Below are 18,954 nucleotides of genomic sequence, written 5' to 3'. Positions count from 1 at the left end.
TCCCAAGACAAGGCACCTGACAGACAGGCCACAGGCTGCGCCCGCTTCCCCAGGCGACCACTCAGCTGACCCAGGTCACCACTGTTCCCATGCTTAGTCCAACCTCGCGCAAACCTTGGGCTTCGCCATTGCTGTGGGGCTGTTTCCTTACAATGTCTTCCGCGTGTCGGGGATCCCGTGTGCCAGTCTCCCATTCACTCTCCTTCACACTCAAACTGAAGCGTCGGGCCATGAACCTCCCACCTCTGAGATCGGGGGAGCAATCCTAGCGACAAATCTGGTCCACACAGGGCCAGCCCCTCTAGGCCCTCCCTGTCCGTGGCTGCAGTTACCCACGGCTGGCCACAGCCTGAACACCGTGACCTGAGCCGCGGGCCACAGGTCAGCGATCCGTTAGTTGGAAATGACCGCTCCTGTGTACTACACAGCAGCCGCTTCCTTGCTCGTGACTGTTAATCTCCTACTGTGTCTAATTAACAAGTCAAGCTTCATCACAGGTAAAGTGGACAGGAAAAGCAGGACCTCTAGGTCCAGGAGCACCTGAGGCTCCAGGCAGGGGCACCTTGGGCACCTTGTCCCCAAGGGACACAGAGGTTTGCTGTTGACACACACCTCCTGTGGGTCCCATTTCTCTGGGGAACCCTGACTCGTACAACTTTACAAATATCCTGAAACCACTGGATGGGATACTTTAAAAGAGTGGATGTCACAACATGTGAATTCCGTCTCCATAAAAGCTATCATTAAGGACAATAATGGCAGCAAAGAGCAGCGAGATGTGAACACCCGCTCCACCCCCCGAGAGCAGGGACTGTGGCCTCGGGGCAGGAACATCCCTGCTTGAGCCTACAGGGAGGGCCTTCAAGCCCCCCACCCCGACCTGCAGCTCCTGGTATCCAGGGTCCTCAGTGGGCTCATCTCTGCTCCCCTCCCTGTTGCTCACCCCAACCGCGGCCGTCAACATAAAGCTCTCACAGGCATTTTAAAGAGGGCCCCGTTGGCGCCGAGGGCTGGAGTCTGCAGTCACAGAAGGACGCTCTCACAGAGGAGGCAGGAGCCGCCACATGGAAGGAGAGGCCGCAGCAATAAAAGCAGCCATCAGGAAGCCAGGAAGACTGAGCTCCGCTGTCCCCAGTGTCCCTGGGCAGGAGGGAGGGAAGGGAAGCCCTGCCCCAAGACACCCCCCTCAGCACCCCACTCCCTGGAGCCCAGGCAGAGGGCTGGAGGTGCGGGGGCTGCAGCCTCCCAACAGGACCCTGCACGGGCCAGGAGGAAATGGCTGCAGGGGCCCCGCTGCTGGGCCAGGACTTCCTGGGCCACCTCTGCAGTACCCACGCCCTCTCTCCATTCAACCAAACCAACAGCACCCGCCAGGAGCCCTGCTGAAGACGAGCCCCAGAGAGAACTCCGTCAAGCCTGATTCGGTCAGGGTGACGCTGGCCCAGAGGGAGTGGCCCCTGGGCTGCTCACGGTCTAATGACAACTTTCGCGTTTGGTCTCCAGCATCACATGGGGTTAGTCTTTGTTCCCAGCAGTCCTTGGAAGACAGCCCCATGGTGAGCCAGGGAGGGCCAGCCTAGCCTGGTGTAGTGTCCACGCTCCTGCTCCCCGACACACCCAGGTCCCTCACGGGACCCTCCCCGTCCCCAGGCATGCTCCTACTCTGTAGACTGGGGCCAGTTTCTGCTGCTTACTCAAGGCACACACAGCAGGGCCATCTGCCTCCCCTCCACACCTCACGGAGGGCCAGGCTGAGGGCTGCACTCTGGGGAGATGGCTGCCATGAGGTCCTCACAGACCAGGCCAGGACCACCATCATGGTGGCATCTCAGTCCCTCAAGGCTATCCACAAGCGCACAAAGGCACCGTTGAGTGGATTCATGAATGAGCGGATGCGTGAATGAGGACAGAGGTGGCTGTGGGCCCACAGGCACAGGCACAGGACCCTGGGGAGATGGAACCAGGCAGTCCAGCAACCATGAGCCCTGGGGGTGGGGGGGCAGCTGTGACAGCTGCGGCCATGGGAAAGGACAGCTGGGGAACCTTTACACTGAGTGGCCTCCCTGTTCCCAGGTGAGCAGGAAGCAGCGGCAGCCGGGAGTGCAGTGTGGGTGGCCCTTGGGGACCAAGGCTGGAGGGACAGTTGTGCAGCAGGCATTGGGTGTGGGGGCTCACCCCTCACTGCCATGGCCTCCTGGATGCTGGGATCCCCTTCCATGTCCCCCGCACGCCCACACCAGGCTCCACTCCCAGAACCGAGCACTTCCCCCCCTCTTGGCCCCACTGTTCCCACTGCCACTGTAGCTGGGCCGTCCCCCAGCCCCTGGCAAAGCCCCAGGGCCCAGAGTCCAATCTCCACCACCCCTGTGCCTGCATCTTGGCCTCCTGAGCATGCCACAGCATTAGGGTAGTCCAGCTGACAGCTGGTTCAGCAGCTTTTGGAAAGCCATGCTCCCCCCACGCTCGGCCAGCAGCTGCCATGCAGTTGGAATTTAACTGTAGACGCAGCCGCGGCCAGTGACCTTCTTTGAAATGGCCCCTGGTCCTCCATTCCTCCCCAGGGTGGCCCCACAATGTGGCCACCACCACTGTCCGTTTTGCAGCCAGAAGACTGCCTTGGAGGGCAGGGAGCCTTGGGGCATGCACGTGAACACCGCCGCCCTGACCGCCTCCTGCCACGTTTCTGTGAAGCCCACACGGGAAGGCAGTCCCAGGGCGAGCAGGACAGGATGGCAGGTCAGGTGCTGGAGGCCATCGGGAGCCTCAACAGCGTCACCCCTTGAAGACTCACCATGTGACCCATCAGCAGAGGCAGGGCCAGGGCAAACGGGGCTCCTCTGCTCCCAGCTGTTGCCTTCTTCTGAGCCTTACAGACAGCCAGGCCTGGCCGGGGACACGCCGCCTCTGGGAGCGGGGCTGCTCCTGGAGCACTCAGTGGCCGTGGGCAGGGCCGGGTTCCAGAGGGGCTCCCACTCCATCTGAGTAGTTGGCACTCGGTGGGTGTCTCTCCCACTCTGCCACTGCCCCTGGGGCCCGGCAGTGCCCAGCCTGGACCGAGGGCCAAGCAGCCCACTTCCGAGGTCACTCCCCACCCTGGGACCCCTTCCCAGGTATGCCCGACACAGGTGGCACTCGGGGGTCTGCTGAGAGAGCCAAGATGTGAGGAAAGGCTGCAGCTGGCACAAGGTGACTTGGCATGGGGAAGACACCAGCGGGTAGAAGTCACAACCCTCCATGCCCTACTGGCCCTGCACACGGAGGTGGAGGCGAAGGCTGGCCAGGGCCTGCGGGGGGCGCTGACTCTATCAAGGGCTGCGAGGGGCACTGGGGTATGGCCACGCTGGCCTCGCTCGGGACAGGTGGCGGGGGGGAGTGTTGAAGGGGTCCAGTGAACCGCTAAAGCCCATCCGCTCTGAGTAAGCTACGCACATGAGCAAGAGTCACCTGTCCTCTGAGGAGACAGTTACCGAGGCCACTTTCTCACCAATGGGCCACTTCATAGTGACCTCCCAGCTTGCCTCAGCTATCACATCTGTGCACTGGGGGCAAGAGCCCAGTTCCCAGAGCATTTACAAGGAAGCCCTGCAGAGGTCTCCAAATGAGCGGCCAGGACTCGAGAGAGAAGAGGACCCGCGTTTCCCACGCTCCTCAGACCTCACAGGCTGAGTCCCTACCCGTCCTTCCGCCGTGTGTGCGGGTGCGGGTGCGTGTGCGGTGCTAGCCGTGAACCCAGGGCCTCGCGCGCGTGCCGAGCACCTGCTCTACCATGGAGCCACATGCCAGCCTATTTCCCCCTGTTTAAAACAATCACTGTGAACCGACGGAGGGAGTCTCCAGAGGAAAGGTCAGGAGAAGGCCGTTGTGCCACAGAAACATGCGCCCCCCCCTGCCTGTTTCCAGCTGCCAGGCGGGGAGGTGACCAAGGTGGCCTAAGGAAACAGGGGAGATAATGACCAAGCGCCAGAGCTAGCCAAGGCGCACTCGGAACCGCCCAGACCCCCGCCACACCCTGGGAACAGGAGCGCCCATCAGCAAGCACCTAACTACCCCTCACAACCACGGTCCTCAAAGACATGGGACCACAGCCCTGCAGACATGGGCAGGTGACCCTGAGAGACAGGGTGCCCGTCTGCACCAGGCCCTCGACTGCCATTCATTAGTCCCCGTCCAGCTGAGCCTCGGAGGGCAAAGCACAGGACCCTGGTCAGCCTGTCTGAATCTCAAATCCAGAGGCCCCTGCAGAGACCTAGGTCACCCGGCTCAGAACTGCCCAGTCACCAGGCCAGCTCCATAGTGGCTCCACTCACCCATGCTGTCACTAGGTCCCCAGGGTGTGGCTGACTGTGCCCTCTGGCTCAGGGCCAGGTGCAGGTGAGTGAGGACTCCATCTTGGCTGTCCTGTCCTCCGGTGACCCTGACACCCTCCTCCGCCACTTGCCACACTGGGTCTGCCATCCTGCCACCCCTGTCCCCGCCACAGACAGCAGGGATTCTCCCCCCTGTTTGGTCACTGCAGACCCATCATTACTCTTCGGGCCCACACCTGACACCAGCAATTGGCTGTGTTTTCCTGGGCCTCAGCACACAAGCCAGGGAAGCTGTGGCTCCTGTCCTGGAGACCTGCCACTCACACGGGAGCCCGAGGCGAGGAAGTCAGAGAAGGCATCCAAACCACCCAGGAAGGCTGGGTTTTTTGATTAAAAGCTCTCCCAGAAGTCCTGCAGGAGAGGAAAGCCCAGAGACAGCTATCCCTCCAGGGGTGGCCTCACAGAAACCACAAAATATTTGGATAAAAGTTGAAAATCTGCGGTCACCCAATGCTGACTGTTCATTCAATCAAACGTCAATTGAGCAAGCACCTAGGACGTCCAGGAACTGGGGTCCAGGAACTGGGGACACAGATGGATGAGTCGCAATCCTTGCACAAGTGTGTGGAGGTGGGGGCCCCAGGGGTGGGTGTGAGTCACTCTCCTGCCTGGTCTTGGCCTGGGGGTCAGGAAATCTTATCTCCTGCTCAGCAGTGACGGGCACCTGGGCCAGAGCCCAGGAGATAAGATTAGAGATAAGGATCTGGGAGGGGGGAGGAGGTCCTCCACATTCCCCTGGGGACACAGGCAAGGACAACTGTGCTCACCTCATGACCACTCTCTGATGACCACATTGCTGTGTCCTCAGTGCCTGGCACCCAAAGAGCTGGGCGAAGCTGCAGATCCTTGGGGGCCTAGAGCCAGGGGGAGGGGGGCTGCGAGCCAGGGTCATGGAACAGACAGCGAGCAGCCCCTCTGCACCGGCTGCACACCTCCTCCCCATGGCCAAAGGGGTCGGGGTCAGCGACTACTGGGCTCAGCCCCCACAAGCCCCACCTGGAGCTGGCGTGCCAAGTGCAGCCTGGGACACTCAGGAGCCGGCGTCTTACAGGAACCAGTTACTGAACCAAATTAAAGCATTCACAATGGCATTCAGGCTGGCCAGCCAGAGAGAGGGTCCAATCCGTCACCTTCAGGCACTCTGCACTGGTGACACGGAACCCTCCCACAAACCAAGGCCCAGACCCTCCCCCAGGTGCCAGCAGGGGCCAATTGCCATGAGCAGCTTGTGCAGCTGACCATGAACTCCGCCCTTGGCAGGGGCTGGCAAGGTGTCAGGAGGGCAGACGCAGCAGGACAGTGGAATTGGGCCCTGCACCCCGGGCCTCGGGTGGGGAGCCCTCTTCACTGGCCCTCACAGCCGGAGGGGTGCAGTTCCCAGGGGGAGAAAGGAGGGAGGACGGGCAGGGGTGAGCTCCCCCGGTCCTGAGCCTGGTCCTGAGCCTGCTGAGAGGCGGGCAGGCGGAGGCCTTGAGCATGGAGCGCCTCCCACCGCCCCAGGTGTGGGCAGGACCCCTCACTGGCCTGTCATTAGACCTGCGTCCTCCCTGCGGACTCCCCATAAAACAACCCACAGCAGAGCTCTTGTGCGTGGCACCGCCTGCCCGCCACCCTCAGGAAGGGTCCCAGGAAAGCTTCCCAAGGCCTCTGCAGCTTCTGAGAACAGGTCCCTACCTGTCCAGCAACCAGCCCAGCGCTCACACACAACCCAAGCTCACACCGAACGGCGGAGTCTGGGGAGAGACCCAGCCAAGGGCTGGAGACCGGCTGCAAGTGTCTTCCCTGGAGACCCAGGTGTGGGCTCCTGAGCCAGGGGAGTGGGGCTGAGAGGGCAGGCGGTTCCCGTGAGGGGGGACCAGGCATCTGCCTCCGTCCTCGTGCATTTAAATAAGGTCCCTCTTCCCACACACACAGCCAGCGAGAGAGGAGGCCCAGAAGCTTCCGGGGTGGTGTGGGAAAGCCGTTATGGGCTGCAGCGAGCAGAGGGCGTAGGAAAGCGGAAGCTCAGCCCTGGTCACCGGCTCCCTGCCCGAGCCCTGAGACCTTTGGCCGCCCCCCAGCGCCAGGCCCGCCTGGCCGGGGTCTCCCCTCTGCTGGAGGCGCCTCTCCCCTGCAGAGCCGCCCTATCTGACAGGCGCAGTCAGGCGTCCTGACACAACAGGAAGCGGGGAGGATGTGGTGGCCGGGGCCTGGGGCGGGTGGAGTTAGTGGTTCTGGTGGCCCAATGGGTACAGGTTCTGGGACAAAGGTCCTGGGGAGCCGGCCGGTCCCCACAGCCATGGGCAGTCAATCTGGCGCCCAGAAGAGGACTCTGCGGGCCCCAAGAAGGTCCATCTTGACGTGGAGTAGTGGCTGACCACAGGCTTGCCACATTCTGCCCTGTGACTGGGCCTGCAGGGGAGGGCAGCAGGCCTCCACCTTGGGACGCCCTGGGGCCCATGCAGGGCCTCCCAGGTGCCCGCAGCTGGCTCTCCCCTCTCACCAGGACAGACAGCCCTCAGGAGGGTGTTCTCGGGACACACTGGCACAATCTATGGATGGAACAACGTGTAGGTGCCCTAGCCCAGAAACGGCCAGGGGACAGGAGGGTTGTTAACAGATACAGATGATAAGAAAGGCGGGTCACAAAGAGGCCACCTTCCACAGCCAGGTCTTAGCCCAAAGGAGCCCCAAGAGGGGGAGAGAGGCGTGACTCCCACCTTCCCAAAGAGAGGGCAGGTGGAGTCGGGGGGCCCACCCAGGTGCCTCCACCAGCACATTCTCCCACCTATTTCCCGAAAAGGAGAGCCCTGGCTACGGGGTGGGGTCAAGCTGGTCACCCTGTATCAAGCTTGTGTAAATGCCACAGAGGCCCCCAGGTGTCCCAGGAAGCAGGTTGAAGGAAGGGGAAGCACGCACTGTGGGGAAGGGGCTTTCGCCCACCTCCTCCTCCAACGGGTTTTTCAGCGTGGGATCCAAACCAAATTCCAACTCAGTCCAGCGGGGGCCGTCCCCAGTGCCAGAACAGATCTGCCAGAAACCCACTGCCCGGCTGCTTCCGGGTGGTACATTTTTCTCAAAGAAAGGAATTTCAAACTTCTCTTGGGGGGCAGAGGGATGCTGCACGGACCTTGGCCCAGAAGAGAGCGGACGGACGAGGGCGCAGGGCAGGGACAGAGCGAGGCAGATTGGAGGCTGAGTCAGTCCTCAGGGGCTGTTTGGGGTGGAGTGTCAGGAGCAGATGGCATTGCCTCTGTCCCTCCCTGCTAGGGGGTGTAGAGGGACCACACCGTTGGCCACAGGATTTCAGGCTCTCCCAGCCTCTGGGCTGGCTGCAAAGCCCCCTGGACGGCAGGTCGGCCGAGGAGCTGCTTCCTCGTCCCTGGCCGGCAGACCAGGGTTCCCCCACGCTGCATTCTCCAGCTGGAGCAAATGCGCGCCAGCCCCCCACCCTGCTCGCTCCCAGTAACGCGCTGCACATCCCAGGCTTGACCCAGGACCCTGAAGCTGACCCCGCAGCACAAAGCCCCTGCTCCCAGCGCGGGGGCCTGGGGTCTCTGCTGGCTGCTTCCAGAGTCATGGAACTCAGCTCCATCCCTGTCTTGGGAGCCTCCCACTCATAAAGGCTGAGGAGCCGTGCGGAGCGACTGGAGAGAAGCAATGGCTAATTCCCGCTTCCTCCCGGCCCCTGGAAGTCAGGGAAGCCCCTGGGAGGGAAACCCACTCCAAGACACTCCCAACAGGAGGAGAGCGGAACCACTCGCCTCCTTGGCCAAATATTTACAAAGAGATAGCTGTGGCCACACAAAGCCCTTTTCTTCCATTCCGCCACCAAAAATCTGGTCCCCGTGTGGAGAATGAGCTCCCCGCCGCCCCTCTCCCAGGGACTCTGAGTGTCCTGCTGGCCCCAGGCCCTGGCCAAGGGGCGGAGAGGCTCCGGGCCCCACTGCCACGGCCCCGGGGGGCCCCGGGGGGCCCCGGGGGCCCACCGGGCAGCCGCACCACCTGAAGGCCCCGGAGCCAACGGTGCGAGGCTGGGAGAACAAAGAGCAAGGACTCACCCCAGCAGCTGAAAGTCGGGCTGCGCTGGACGCCGGAGAGCCGCGGCCCGCCCACCGGGTCACATGGCTCGGAGCCGAGCAGAGGATCAAAGGGGCTTTGTGGCCGAGGAACAAGGAGCCTCCCAGAGCGCGGGGCAGAGGTAGGAGGGCCCGTGACTGCCTGCCGAGGGAGGCTCGGTGGGGACTGCTCCGAGGGGCAGGGCAGGCAGCAGGAGGCGGGGAGAGGGGTGCAGGCTGCAGGCGCCACGACCACGGGGTGTGTGGCACGCGGGGGCCTTCTCCCTGCACGCAAGACACCCCCCAGATGGAAAGGGACAAGGCTCCTGGGGAAGAGCTATGGGGGCCACTGCCCGGACCTGGCCATGCAGCCCTCATCCTGCATTTGCCAAGTCTGTGCCCATCCTGAGCCACCACCCCCTCCTCTCGGCTGAGACAGGAGTGGTGCCCTCTCCACCCCATGCCTGGCTGGTGCTCCCTCAGCCTGCTCAGGTGACAGCCGTGACACCCAGGCTCTCCCGCTGAGCTCTAGCAGGGCCATCCACTCTGAATGCCCCAAAGGTGTCCAGACCCAGCATCCAGATCTGCACCCAGCCGGAAGCCATTGCCCCAGGCTTGGGGGAGGGTGGAGCACAGCCGTCCCCTGAGTGCAGTGCTGGCTGGGGCCAGGGGAGAAGGAGTGGGCAGGGGGTGGGGCAGGGCGGGGCCGCTCACCCTAAGCGCCTCTCTCAGGAGCCTGGGACTCAGGTTCTGATCTGATTCCTGCTTCTCCTGCTGGCCCCTCCTCAAGGCCTGGGCAGTGAGTCACGGGGATCTTCCTCCGCACTCCCTGCAGGCCCTGGGATGTGCTGGGACCCAGCGGGGGATGGGCACGGGGGTCCCCAAGGGGGAGCCCACCCTGCTGGGCTGGGCCGGGGCGCTGGGATCTTCCAGACCCATCCCGATGCCCCCACCTCTGACCCCAGTGAGTCACTCCCAGGAACAGGCCTGGCCAAGGCGGCCCCACGCCAACTCCCACATGAGTGCTGGGGGCGCTGGTCTGGGAGGTTTGCTAGGGGCCAGGAGCAAACCCTGAGCCTCTGGTGACACCTGGGAAAGGCATCTTAGGGTCCTGGGCTGGGTTCTCCAAGTGACAGCCATCCCTAGCCATGAGGGCGGCCATGAAGTGCGACTCTAGCCCAGCCCCCAGGGCCTCCATGCCAAGGCCATTCCAGTCCCACCCTGTGCCTGATGGTCAGGACTTCAGGGCACCCACTCCACTGGCCACACATGGAACCCAAGGCCCCTGGCTGCCACTCCTGGAATCTGACCTTCCCACCTATAAAATGGGCACCGTCAAGTCTGATCTCAAGAAGGAAAGCCAGGCGCAGGTCCAGCCTGGCCCAGCCAGGAGTGGCCGCCCTCCAAACCCTGGGCTCCTCTTTCTCCCAGGAAGGGAGTTCCCAGGCCCGTCTGCCCCACCACCGGCTGCCCACTCTGGGGCCTCTTCCCTGGTCCTTCACAGGCAGCTCCAGGACCCAGGGAAAGGGCAGGCTGCAGGGGCCCATCTCAGCAGTATCAGGGCTGACCCAGCCTTGGAGACAGGGCCTGCACCGCCGCCTGTGGCCTCCTCCCCGGGGCAGAGGGCTCCCTTCCCAGTGCTCCCCGCTGAACCTCCTGCTTAGACTCGGGCCTTGTTCTGCCTCCCAGCTTCTGGCCGCTCAGGCCATTCCCGGCAAACCTTTCCTGGCCACTCTGGCCAACGGCCTGCTCTCCCCGGGGCCTTTTCCCACCCTCCTCCGGATTCCTGGCTTGGGAGGTGGCAGCTTGGATGCTGTACACAGGTGCCCATCCCTCTTGCAGCTGACCTGCTCCTGTCACCAAATGAAGTTCTCCAGAGCACAAGAGAGGGAACCCCGGGCTACTCAGCTGCTTCTTCAACCTGAAATGCCACCTGGGGCACTTTCTCAGGTCTCTGCCACTCAGCACTCTCACATTCAGTGTCACAGCCTGTCACCTGCATAGGGGCCATCCAACCCTCTGGGAGGAACAGAATCCAAGCCACAGCTATGAGCTCGGACCTCCTAGTTGCCAAATTCAGAACACAAGAATGATCGGGTGACACTCATCTTAACACATTTGTACCTCATCTGAGACACGTCATCAACCTGAAAACCCTGGAGACACCCCGCGTTGCTTTCTCCGTCCATACGGAGACTCTGAGATCCAGGGTGTTTCCCACTTGGGCCCCTCCCAGTTTGCACACATCCCATTCTGCATGCTCAGGAGCCAGGCGTGGCCAGGAGCCGCTGTGCTGGACGGTGTGGCCCTAGGCAGTGTCCTTTCGCCCTGGGATCACCCAGGTCCTGAGGAACCCTGGACTGAGATGCCTCACTGCAGCCTGAGTCACTTCCAGAACCGTGCCTTCCTGTACACAGGTGCCCATGTGTACCTCCTACTTCCGTGTAGAGGTAGAAACACAGTGGCCTCGGCTCCAGGAGACGGCTGGCCGCCCATGCCCACATCTTGGATTTCTGTGTCAGAGAGAGCAGAGCTTCTCTGAGGAAATCAAGGCCTGCCCACCCTGTCTCATTAAACTCACTCCCAGTGTCCAGGGCAGGACGCACCTGAGAGCAGGCGGCTGGCCTCTGGCTCGCGGCATCTGGCCCCTGAGGGTGTCCCAAGGCATTGGCGTGGCCCCAGGAGCCTGAAGCAGGAGCTTGGCTTGGTGGAGGCCCTGAGGCCGTGGGAAGCTGCCCAGGCCACATGCAAAGGGAGAGCAGAAAACCCTGGCAGCGCAGGCCGAGACCCGGGCTCCCTCCACCCCTGCCCTTCCGGAGGCGGAGGTGTCCACGCGCTGGCTTCCGCCAACTCACACCCTTCCAACAGCGAGCTCATCAAGATTGTGTTTATTTATATTAAAGTCACATAGAATTGCACTTAAAAAAGAATTTAGAGAGACAGAAAGCAGACCGGTGGCTGCCAAGGCCAAGGGCGAGGGGAGGGGAGGGGACGGCTCCTTCGTGAACACAGAGGATGACAGGGTTCTGGAGCTCGACTGACCAACAGCCACGTGACACTGAAGGCACGAGAGGCGACCAGTGGTGCAGCCCACCTTCCGTGTGTCACCACAATAAAATATACCAGGGAAAGGGAATTTAAAGTTCTCCTTTTTATTTTCTGGACCCAGTTTATTTACATTTTAAAATCAAACTGGCCCTAAGACACATCATGAGCCCGAGACAGGCTGGCTCTCCGAGAAAGTGACTTCACCTGGCAAGGGGGACTTGGCAGATTTCTCAGGTGGCCCTAAACGCAACCCCAAGTACCAGGGAGACAGAGGCAGGAGAGGTCCAGCCACCAGCAAAGGAATGACAGCGGCACCAAAGCCCAAGAGGGCAACGTCCTCATGGGGGACTGAGTCACATCTTCCGGGGCTGGGGATACTCTGAGCCTGACCCGTACCCACCAAGACTCATCCGAGAGCTGAGGAGCCCGAGGGCACCCGGCCAGTGGGCAGTGTCTGGGATGCTGCTGCCGTGATATGTTTACCCAACAGGCAGCACTTGAAAGAGGGCCCCACGGGGTCCTAGCCACGTGCCCACCTGACCAGGAGCAGCACCCACTACCTTCCTGGTGACCATCCCAGCACAAGGGCTGCCAAGGAGATGGGCAGCAGTGGTGGTCAGTAGGGTCCTGCTCCGGACCTCAGGGGGACAATCACGGTTCCTTCTTCCCAGTCTCGGAGGCCGCCACCTGCCAGGAAGCGCAGGACACCACGTGCTGCCCTCCACACCCGCGGCCTCCTCGGAAAGAGGATGTGGTTTCCCAGCATGCCCCTCTCTCCTGCACACGCACGTACACACCTGCCCCCATTTCCAGGTCTTGCGGTCGCCTTCACGCTCGAGCGCCAGAGAGCCAGGCCCTGAACACAAAGCTCAGCCTTCCGCCACCTCCTTCGTCCACCTCACCCCCCAGGCCCCGACCCCCGCCCAGATCCCAGGAAACACCCGGCTTCCCTCTGTGGCCGGCGTGGGCTCCTGCCCTGGACCAGGGTGGGAAGGGCTGGTCCATGTGCAGCTGCCCAAGCACCCCCAGGGCCACACGTCCCCGGGGCTGGGGACGGCCCAAGCAGCCCCAAAGGGAAGGCCCAGCCCAGGCTCAGAGGGGAGGGGCTGGTTTGTCACCTTCACGTGACCTTTTTCTTCCGGTTCCCTCCCTTAGCCTAGCAGAGGGTGCACCTGCTCCATCTCAGAACCCAAACAAGCCAGCCCCCTCCCCTGCCTCCTCCTCAGAGGCCGAGCCCCCTCGGAACAGCCAGCTCCTCGGCCGATGCCTGGGCTCCATCCTTCCACCACCCACCGGCTTCTTAGCCTGGGCACCTGCTCTCTGCCCACTGCACAGGGCAGGAAAACAGCTCTGGAGAGACTCCTCAGCGCCACGGTCCAGTCCCACCCACTAGCTCCAGGGCAGCAGTTGACACTCGGGACCCCCTGATGGAGGGCGGCTGCCAGCCCCCTCCCTCAGGCTCCCTCTCTCTCCCCTTCCCTAATGCAGCGGTGAAACAGCTCCTGGTCCTGTCCCTCACCTGGGCCTCCTGGGTGACCGCCCTGCCCTGCTCCAGGTCTCAGGGCAGGATCGCTTCCCAGCTCCACCCAGAACTGCAGCTTGCGGGACAGGACGGGGACAGGACGGGGACAGGCCGGGGACAGGATGGGGACATGACGGGGACAGGACGGGGACAGGACGGGGACAGGCCGGGGACATGACGGGGACAGGACGGGGACATGACGGGGACAGGACGGGGACATGACGGGGACAGGACGGGGACAGGATGGGGGACATGATGGGGACATGACGGGGACAGGCCGGGGACAGGCCGGGGACAGGACGGGGACAGGACGGGGGACATGACGGGGACAGGACGGGGGACAGGACGGGGACAGGACAGGGACAGGCCGGGCCTCTCCGCTCTTCCTCCCCTGCTCCCACTGCCCCGGGCCCTGCCTCACCCAGGCCTCAGGCTGCTGCTTCCCAGCGGGGCCAGCTGTCCCTTCCTGCCCAGTCCTGGGTCGTGCCCTTTGGCCACTCCCCGGGAGGACTGCAACTGCCCCTCACTCCTGCCCATTTCCTGTCTTCTCCCCCCATGATGACCCTGCCCACTCCTTTCCCACAGTTCAGGGGCTCCTCCAGGAGGAGGAGATTCTTCCCTCGCACTGGGGGACCCCTGTGATCTGACACACCCACGTTTTCCCCTACGGACGCTGCACTCTTCAGCCAGGCCCCAGAATCTCCCAGACCCCACTTACCGACAGCTCCCAACATCCTCCATCCCCGTGACCACGACCGAGTCACGGTGACTGGAGAACCCAACGCTGGCTGCCTCTGACAGCTTTGCCTCCCCCCTGCCACCCACCCCCGTCTCCTAGGTAACAGGTCCCATGTCCGTGGTCCTCAGTAGAAGGGCCCCCTTTCCTTTCTTTCTTTTTTTTATTTCAGTTCTGAGGATCAAACCCAGGGGTGCTCTACCACTGAGTTACCCAGGCTGCTAGGTTACCCAGCTGGTCCTGAACTTATGGTCCTCCTGCCTCAGCCTCCGGAGTCACTGGGACCCCTGGTCGGTCTCCTCTTCGCGGCCCCAGCTAGCATCTGCAATATGCTTCTTCTTTCCCCTCACAAAGCCTCCTTCTGTCAACAGTGTGTCCTGTAAACTATTTGATGCTATCTGAACTTAAAGCGCAACCTCCTGGTCTGCAGCCAACGCTGATATTCACATGTGATGACCACAGATCAGTGACCACGGCTGCAGGCACACGTCCAAGCCCACGGCCCCCACCTCACCCCGACAGGCCCCTCTCCCATCACCGCGCAGGGACGCCAACTGGGGGCGGACACCAAATCAGGATGCTAAACGCCAAGGACAAGACAGACCCAGCCCAAGTCTGCACCCCATAAACCACGCCACGCGGGGCCTCCAGGCCTGGGGGCTTCCAGGCGCCTGGTGGGACAGCTTCCCCACCGTCCTGCCTTGAAACAAGGACCAAAACAAACTCTGGGTGGCTTAGGCGTAGGACTTCGGGCATTCTGAGGGGCTCGAGGCGCCCAGGCCAGTGTGGCAGGAGGGAGGAAGCAGAAAGGGCGGGTGTTTGCTGGGCTCCTGGAAGGGGGTTGGTGAAGTCAAGGGCTCTCAATCCTGGTAGCAGGGTACCGTCCCCGGGGGAGCATCTGAAGAATGAAGAGGGCCCACCCAGTGACTCTAACTGGACTCATCGGGGCGGTCCATATTTAAAGAGCTTCTTGAGGGGACTCTAACATGTAGCTGGGGTTCAGAACTGCTGGTCAGCACTGAAAGACAGGCACATGGACACCCCCCTCGGCTGCTTCCCAGCTGCCGGGACTGCGCTGCCTCCCTCCTTCACACCCTCCACCACGAAGCGCTGCCTCACCTTGGCCCAGAGCAATGGAGTCGGCCCCTCAGGACTGACCCTCCGAACCTCTGAAATCTAAACAGAACCCACTTTCCCTCCTCTGAATGATTCCTGTCAGGTGTTCTGGTCACGGCCTTGAGAACCTAACACAAGGCCCGTGTCTCTGTCCCTGCTCCAGCCGGGCATCAGACAAACCCCTTCTCTCTGGACACTCTGGGCAGGCAGAGGCAAGAAGCCCCACGGTAGGAGGCCCCACCTGGGGCAGCGTCAGGTCTGGGAGTATTGTTTTAAAATCCAAATTCCTATACCAAGGGTGGTGGGGGGGAGTCCCTGCAGTGTTGTTCATTAAAATAAAATTAGATTAAAAAATCGGCATGGAGAGAATCCAGCGACCGGTTACAGTGGAGAAAGCCAAACGTCCAGAGCGATAGATACTGCCACCCACAAACGGCTAACTAACAAACGGCAGGCACCAAAGGTAAGCTACAGGCGGGGGCCAGCTACGCCAGCTCTGTGACCGCAGAGCAAGGCGGAGCACCGCCCGGCACCCGTGGCAGGAAGGCCCGCGCGGACAGGGAGGGCGGCCAGGCGCTGGGCAGGCTGGGACAGGAGGCGGGCGGGCAGGGGCCTCCTGTCGGATGGCACCTGGTGTTCACTGAGATGGTGCCTATTTTTAAAAACTGGAAGAAAAGATCTTGGTGTGCCGGGGTGTGAGAGGCAGTGAGCGTTTCCATAGCCACCGGGCTGGGTGGCCGGGGAGACCAGTTGGGGCCACCCGAGCCCATTTTCCTTACCTGTAACTGGAGGGCAAGGAAACCCGGGGCTGCTGGGGAGGCGGCTGTCCACGCTTCCTGCCCTCCCTGGCGGGTTTGGGGAGGATCACGTGGGTTAACATGAAAGAGCTTTGAAAACCACAGGAAGGTCTCGGGGAGTGGGGGCCGGGCGTCTCCAGGCCTGTTTTCTTGAGCAGGCAGAAAACGCCCCAGTTTGGGAGCCTTGTCTCCCCCTCCCCCCGGGGCAGGCGCCCCAGTGGGCGATCACCCTGGAGGCTCTGAGCCACTCCTAGTGGGGTCTGAAGCCCTCCTCCCTCTGCACAAACCTAGGGCAGGTAAAGTCATGGATGGTGGCAAACTAAGCGGCTGGTCTGACTTGGACCCAAACCAGCCCAGCCCTCTGCTCTCCTCCTCCTCCCCTCCCAGAACTGACCCCAAGAAACGGGGAGACAGGGTGGGGGGTAAGCTGCTGGAACAGCACCTCTTGATGTTTATCCATAGAAGGGGGCATTTACCACCTCCCTGGGTGGCTCTGGCCAGACCCTCCCTGTCCCAGCAGTTCCTGTCCCCGAGCCACCCAGGGTCTCAGGGCTCCACCAGCAGACCTCCTGCCTCATCCAGGCGACAGGCCAGGACAGCAGGAAGGATCCAATCTCGCACCATGTTGAGTGACGGGCAAATTCCTTCCTTCCTTCCTCCCTCCCTCCCCCTCCCCCAAAATGCCAGGCGAGCACTCTACCCGGAGCCACACCCCAGGCCTGGGCAAATGTCTTTACCTCTGGGGAAGAGTTTTCTCATCTGCAGAGCTGGGAGGGGGCTTCAGGGGAGAGGGAGGACACAAGCACAGACTGGCACCTGGCGGGCCCCAGGCAGAGGAGCCATCAGAACTGAGGGCGTGGGCGCTCGGCAGCAGGAGGAAGGAGCGGCTGTCAGCCTGGGGCACAGACGCCACCGCCCAAGGACTGGGAAGTGAGGAAAGGAAAGAGCCAAGCTGCTCCCTGCCCACGAGGCGCTGTTTCTGCTTTAAGGCAACCGCCGTGTGTTCAAAAGATCCTCCAGGCAAGGTCTTTAAAAGGTGCATTGGAGGGGCTGGGGCTCAGCGGTGGAGCGCACGTGGGTTCCACCCTCAGCACCACGTACAAACAAACAAACAAAGGTATCGTGTCCACCTACAACTAAAGAAAAAAAAATTTTTTTTTAATAAAGTGCATTAGAGGCGTAGACTGCCACGAGTATTTATCACAATTGGCAAGTCAGCAACACAAGCAGACGGCTTCACACGGGGGCATCTGACCTCCGCCACGGAGTCCCTTCACACGGACGGTGTTCTGAGGGTCCCCTGGGTGCCGCACTGGCCAGGGCTGGGACCCGGGTGCCTCATGGTGCACACAGCATGCTCAGGCCTCAGGGTCAGGAGGAGACACAAAAGGTAAGGGGGCAGACCAGGGCCTGTGGCACTAGGAACAGCCCAGAGTCCTAAAGGGACCTGACTCCTGGGAATGCAGGACCCAAGAGGCAAAGGCCTAGAGGTGGGCCCCAGGAGAACTGTGGCAAGAGGACGGCAGATGAGGCAGAGGGACACGCCAGGAGGCCGCAGACACGGATGCTCCTAAGGTGCCACCAAGTGTCATCTGGGCTGTTTCCAGCCAGGAACAGAATGACCCCACGGGCTGGGGTGCAGGGATTGGCTCACCCGTCCCCTGTTCAACTCAGAAAAGGACTTTCACGTGGACAGGCAAGAGCCTGGCTAGAGCAAGCTGCTGACCACACAGGGGCTGCTGGGGCAGGTGGACACCAGGCCCAAGGTCTCCGGGGGCCCTGGGCAGCCCAGAGCTCCTGTGGCAGGTACTGGGCTCACTCTCCACCTCCTGGCTGAGTCCTCGCCTCCTGACAGAGTGTCTCCAGGTCCCTGGGCCCTGAAGGTGGCAGATCACCTGGCCACTGTGGTCCAGGAGGCCTGCTCAGCCTGCTCCACGCTCTGTAACCTGCCCTGCACCCAGGAGGTAGGTGCTGGGGACCAGGAGGGGGAAACTGGGCTTGAGCTCCCTCCACGGGTCTCGTGGAGCCTCTGAATTTCCTGGGGTCCGTCTCCTTACTACCCTAACGTCTCTTTCAGCTCCAGAATTCCACACCTGCATCTACGGAAAGGGGACAGTTTTGTCCTCTTTCCCACCAGGTTTGGAGGTGAATGTCCCCAGAAGCTCACACGGGAGGTGTGAGGGGGTTCGGAGGGGAAATGACTGGGTTCTGAGAGCCTTACCCAACCAGTGAATTAACCCTGACGGGATTAACTGGGTGGTGACTGCAGGCAGCGGGTGTGGCTGGGGGAGGTGGGCACTGGGGCAGGGCTTTGGGGACCCGCTTCCCTCCACCCAACGCTCAGCCTCTCCTCCAGCCCTGAGGAGTGGGGCAGCTGCCTATGGACAGACTGAAACCGCGAGCCGCCAAATGAGCTCTCCCTCCTCTCAGGTTGCTGTGGGTCCTTCAGTCACAGCAGTGAAAGACATGACATCCTCGGACTGCAGCCCTGGGGCTCTGCAGGCACCTGGAACCTTCCGGGCCCAGAAGCACCAGGGAATTCCTCCGGATCCTTGCAGATCCTCTCTCCCCTTCCCGCCCTGCGTGCAGGAAGCTAATCGTGACCGAGACGCCGCCCCTCCTGGCTGGTCAGGGTGTCCCCAAGCCCCTCAGGGGCTCCAGGGGAGAGTGGCTCGCTGGCCTCTCCTGCCGCCTGCAGCTGGTGGCCGCAGCCTTCCTCCTCCCTCCTCCTGCTTCACGACTCCAGCCGGCTTTCGCCACTGGAGTGGCATGAGCCCTTGTGGTCACACCGGGCTCATGCGGGTTATCCAGGGAAAAAATCTCCCCATTTGAAGATTAGCAACCTTGACTCCAGCGCGACCTGAATGGCCCCTGCCATGTCCCCTAACACGCTCCCAGATTCTGGGGACTGGACTCTGCGGAGCCACGCCAACCCCACCAAGCCTGGTCCTGGACTTGCTCTCTGTAAGGGGGGACGGAGACACCCTCCACGCTGTCCTGTGGGGCAAGGGACGGCGTGTGCTGGACGCTGGAGCAGTGCTCGGCAGGTGAGGGGATCTGTGACCATCTGTCCCTTCTTCACCAAGTGACCTCATCCAGATGGCCTTTCAAATCTCTCAGCGCTTCCTGGCCACCAGGCTGGAGCCTGTCTGCAGGTGCCTCCCAGGGCCACCCAAGTCCCTGACCCCTGAACGGTCACATCCCACACACCAAGCTCTGAGTAGACGCTGTGAGCTCGTCACCTGCGCCCGGCCACAGAGATGCCAGGATGAAGCCACCTTTGTGCGCACACGGCTCAAGCCAGGGGCCCCCAGTGTCACCTCTGACCCAG

The 18,954-nt window shown here is 62.1% G+C and overlaps 1 protein-coding gene across 8 annotated transcripts in view; it reads right to left on the bottom strand.

The window, feature by feature from the left end:
• Septin9 (septin 9) overlaps positions 1-18,954 on the bottom strand; it is a 140,878-nt gene that overhangs the window by 21,264 nt on the left and 100,660 nt on the right. Inside the window, exon 1 of one of the 8 annotated variants that reach the window (XM_046424947.2) lies at positions 16,361-16,486. The exons of 3 other annotated variants lie outside the window; for them this stretch is intronic. In XM_046424947.2, the coding sequence (XP_046280903.1) occupies positions 16,361-16,382 (22 nt within the window). In that variant the 5' untranslated portion in view covers positions 16,383-16,486. Of the gene's footprint in view, positions 1-6,041; positions 6,235-8,407; positions 8,542-11,010; positions 11,139-15,605; positions 15,676-16,360; positions 16,487-18,954 lie in introns of those variants that run through there. 4 more of the 8 variants (XM_046424949.2, XM_046424946.2, XM_046424950.2 and 1 more) reach the window with 4 other exon arrangements.

This window comes from Marmota monax, unplaced genomic scaffold, assembly GCF_021218885.2.
Source record: "Marmota monax isolate L192 unplaced genomic scaffold, Marmota_monax_Labrador192_F-V1.1 WCK01_AAM20220418_F8-fsc00362, whole genome shotgun sequence".
In the NCBI taxonomy this organism is placed as follows: Eukaryota; Metazoa; Chordata; class Mammalia; order Rodentia; family Sciuridae; genus Marmota; species Marmota monax.
The sequence above is the reverse complement of the archived record's forward strand: the minus strand, read 5'-3'. Positions and strand labels throughout refer to the sequence as shown.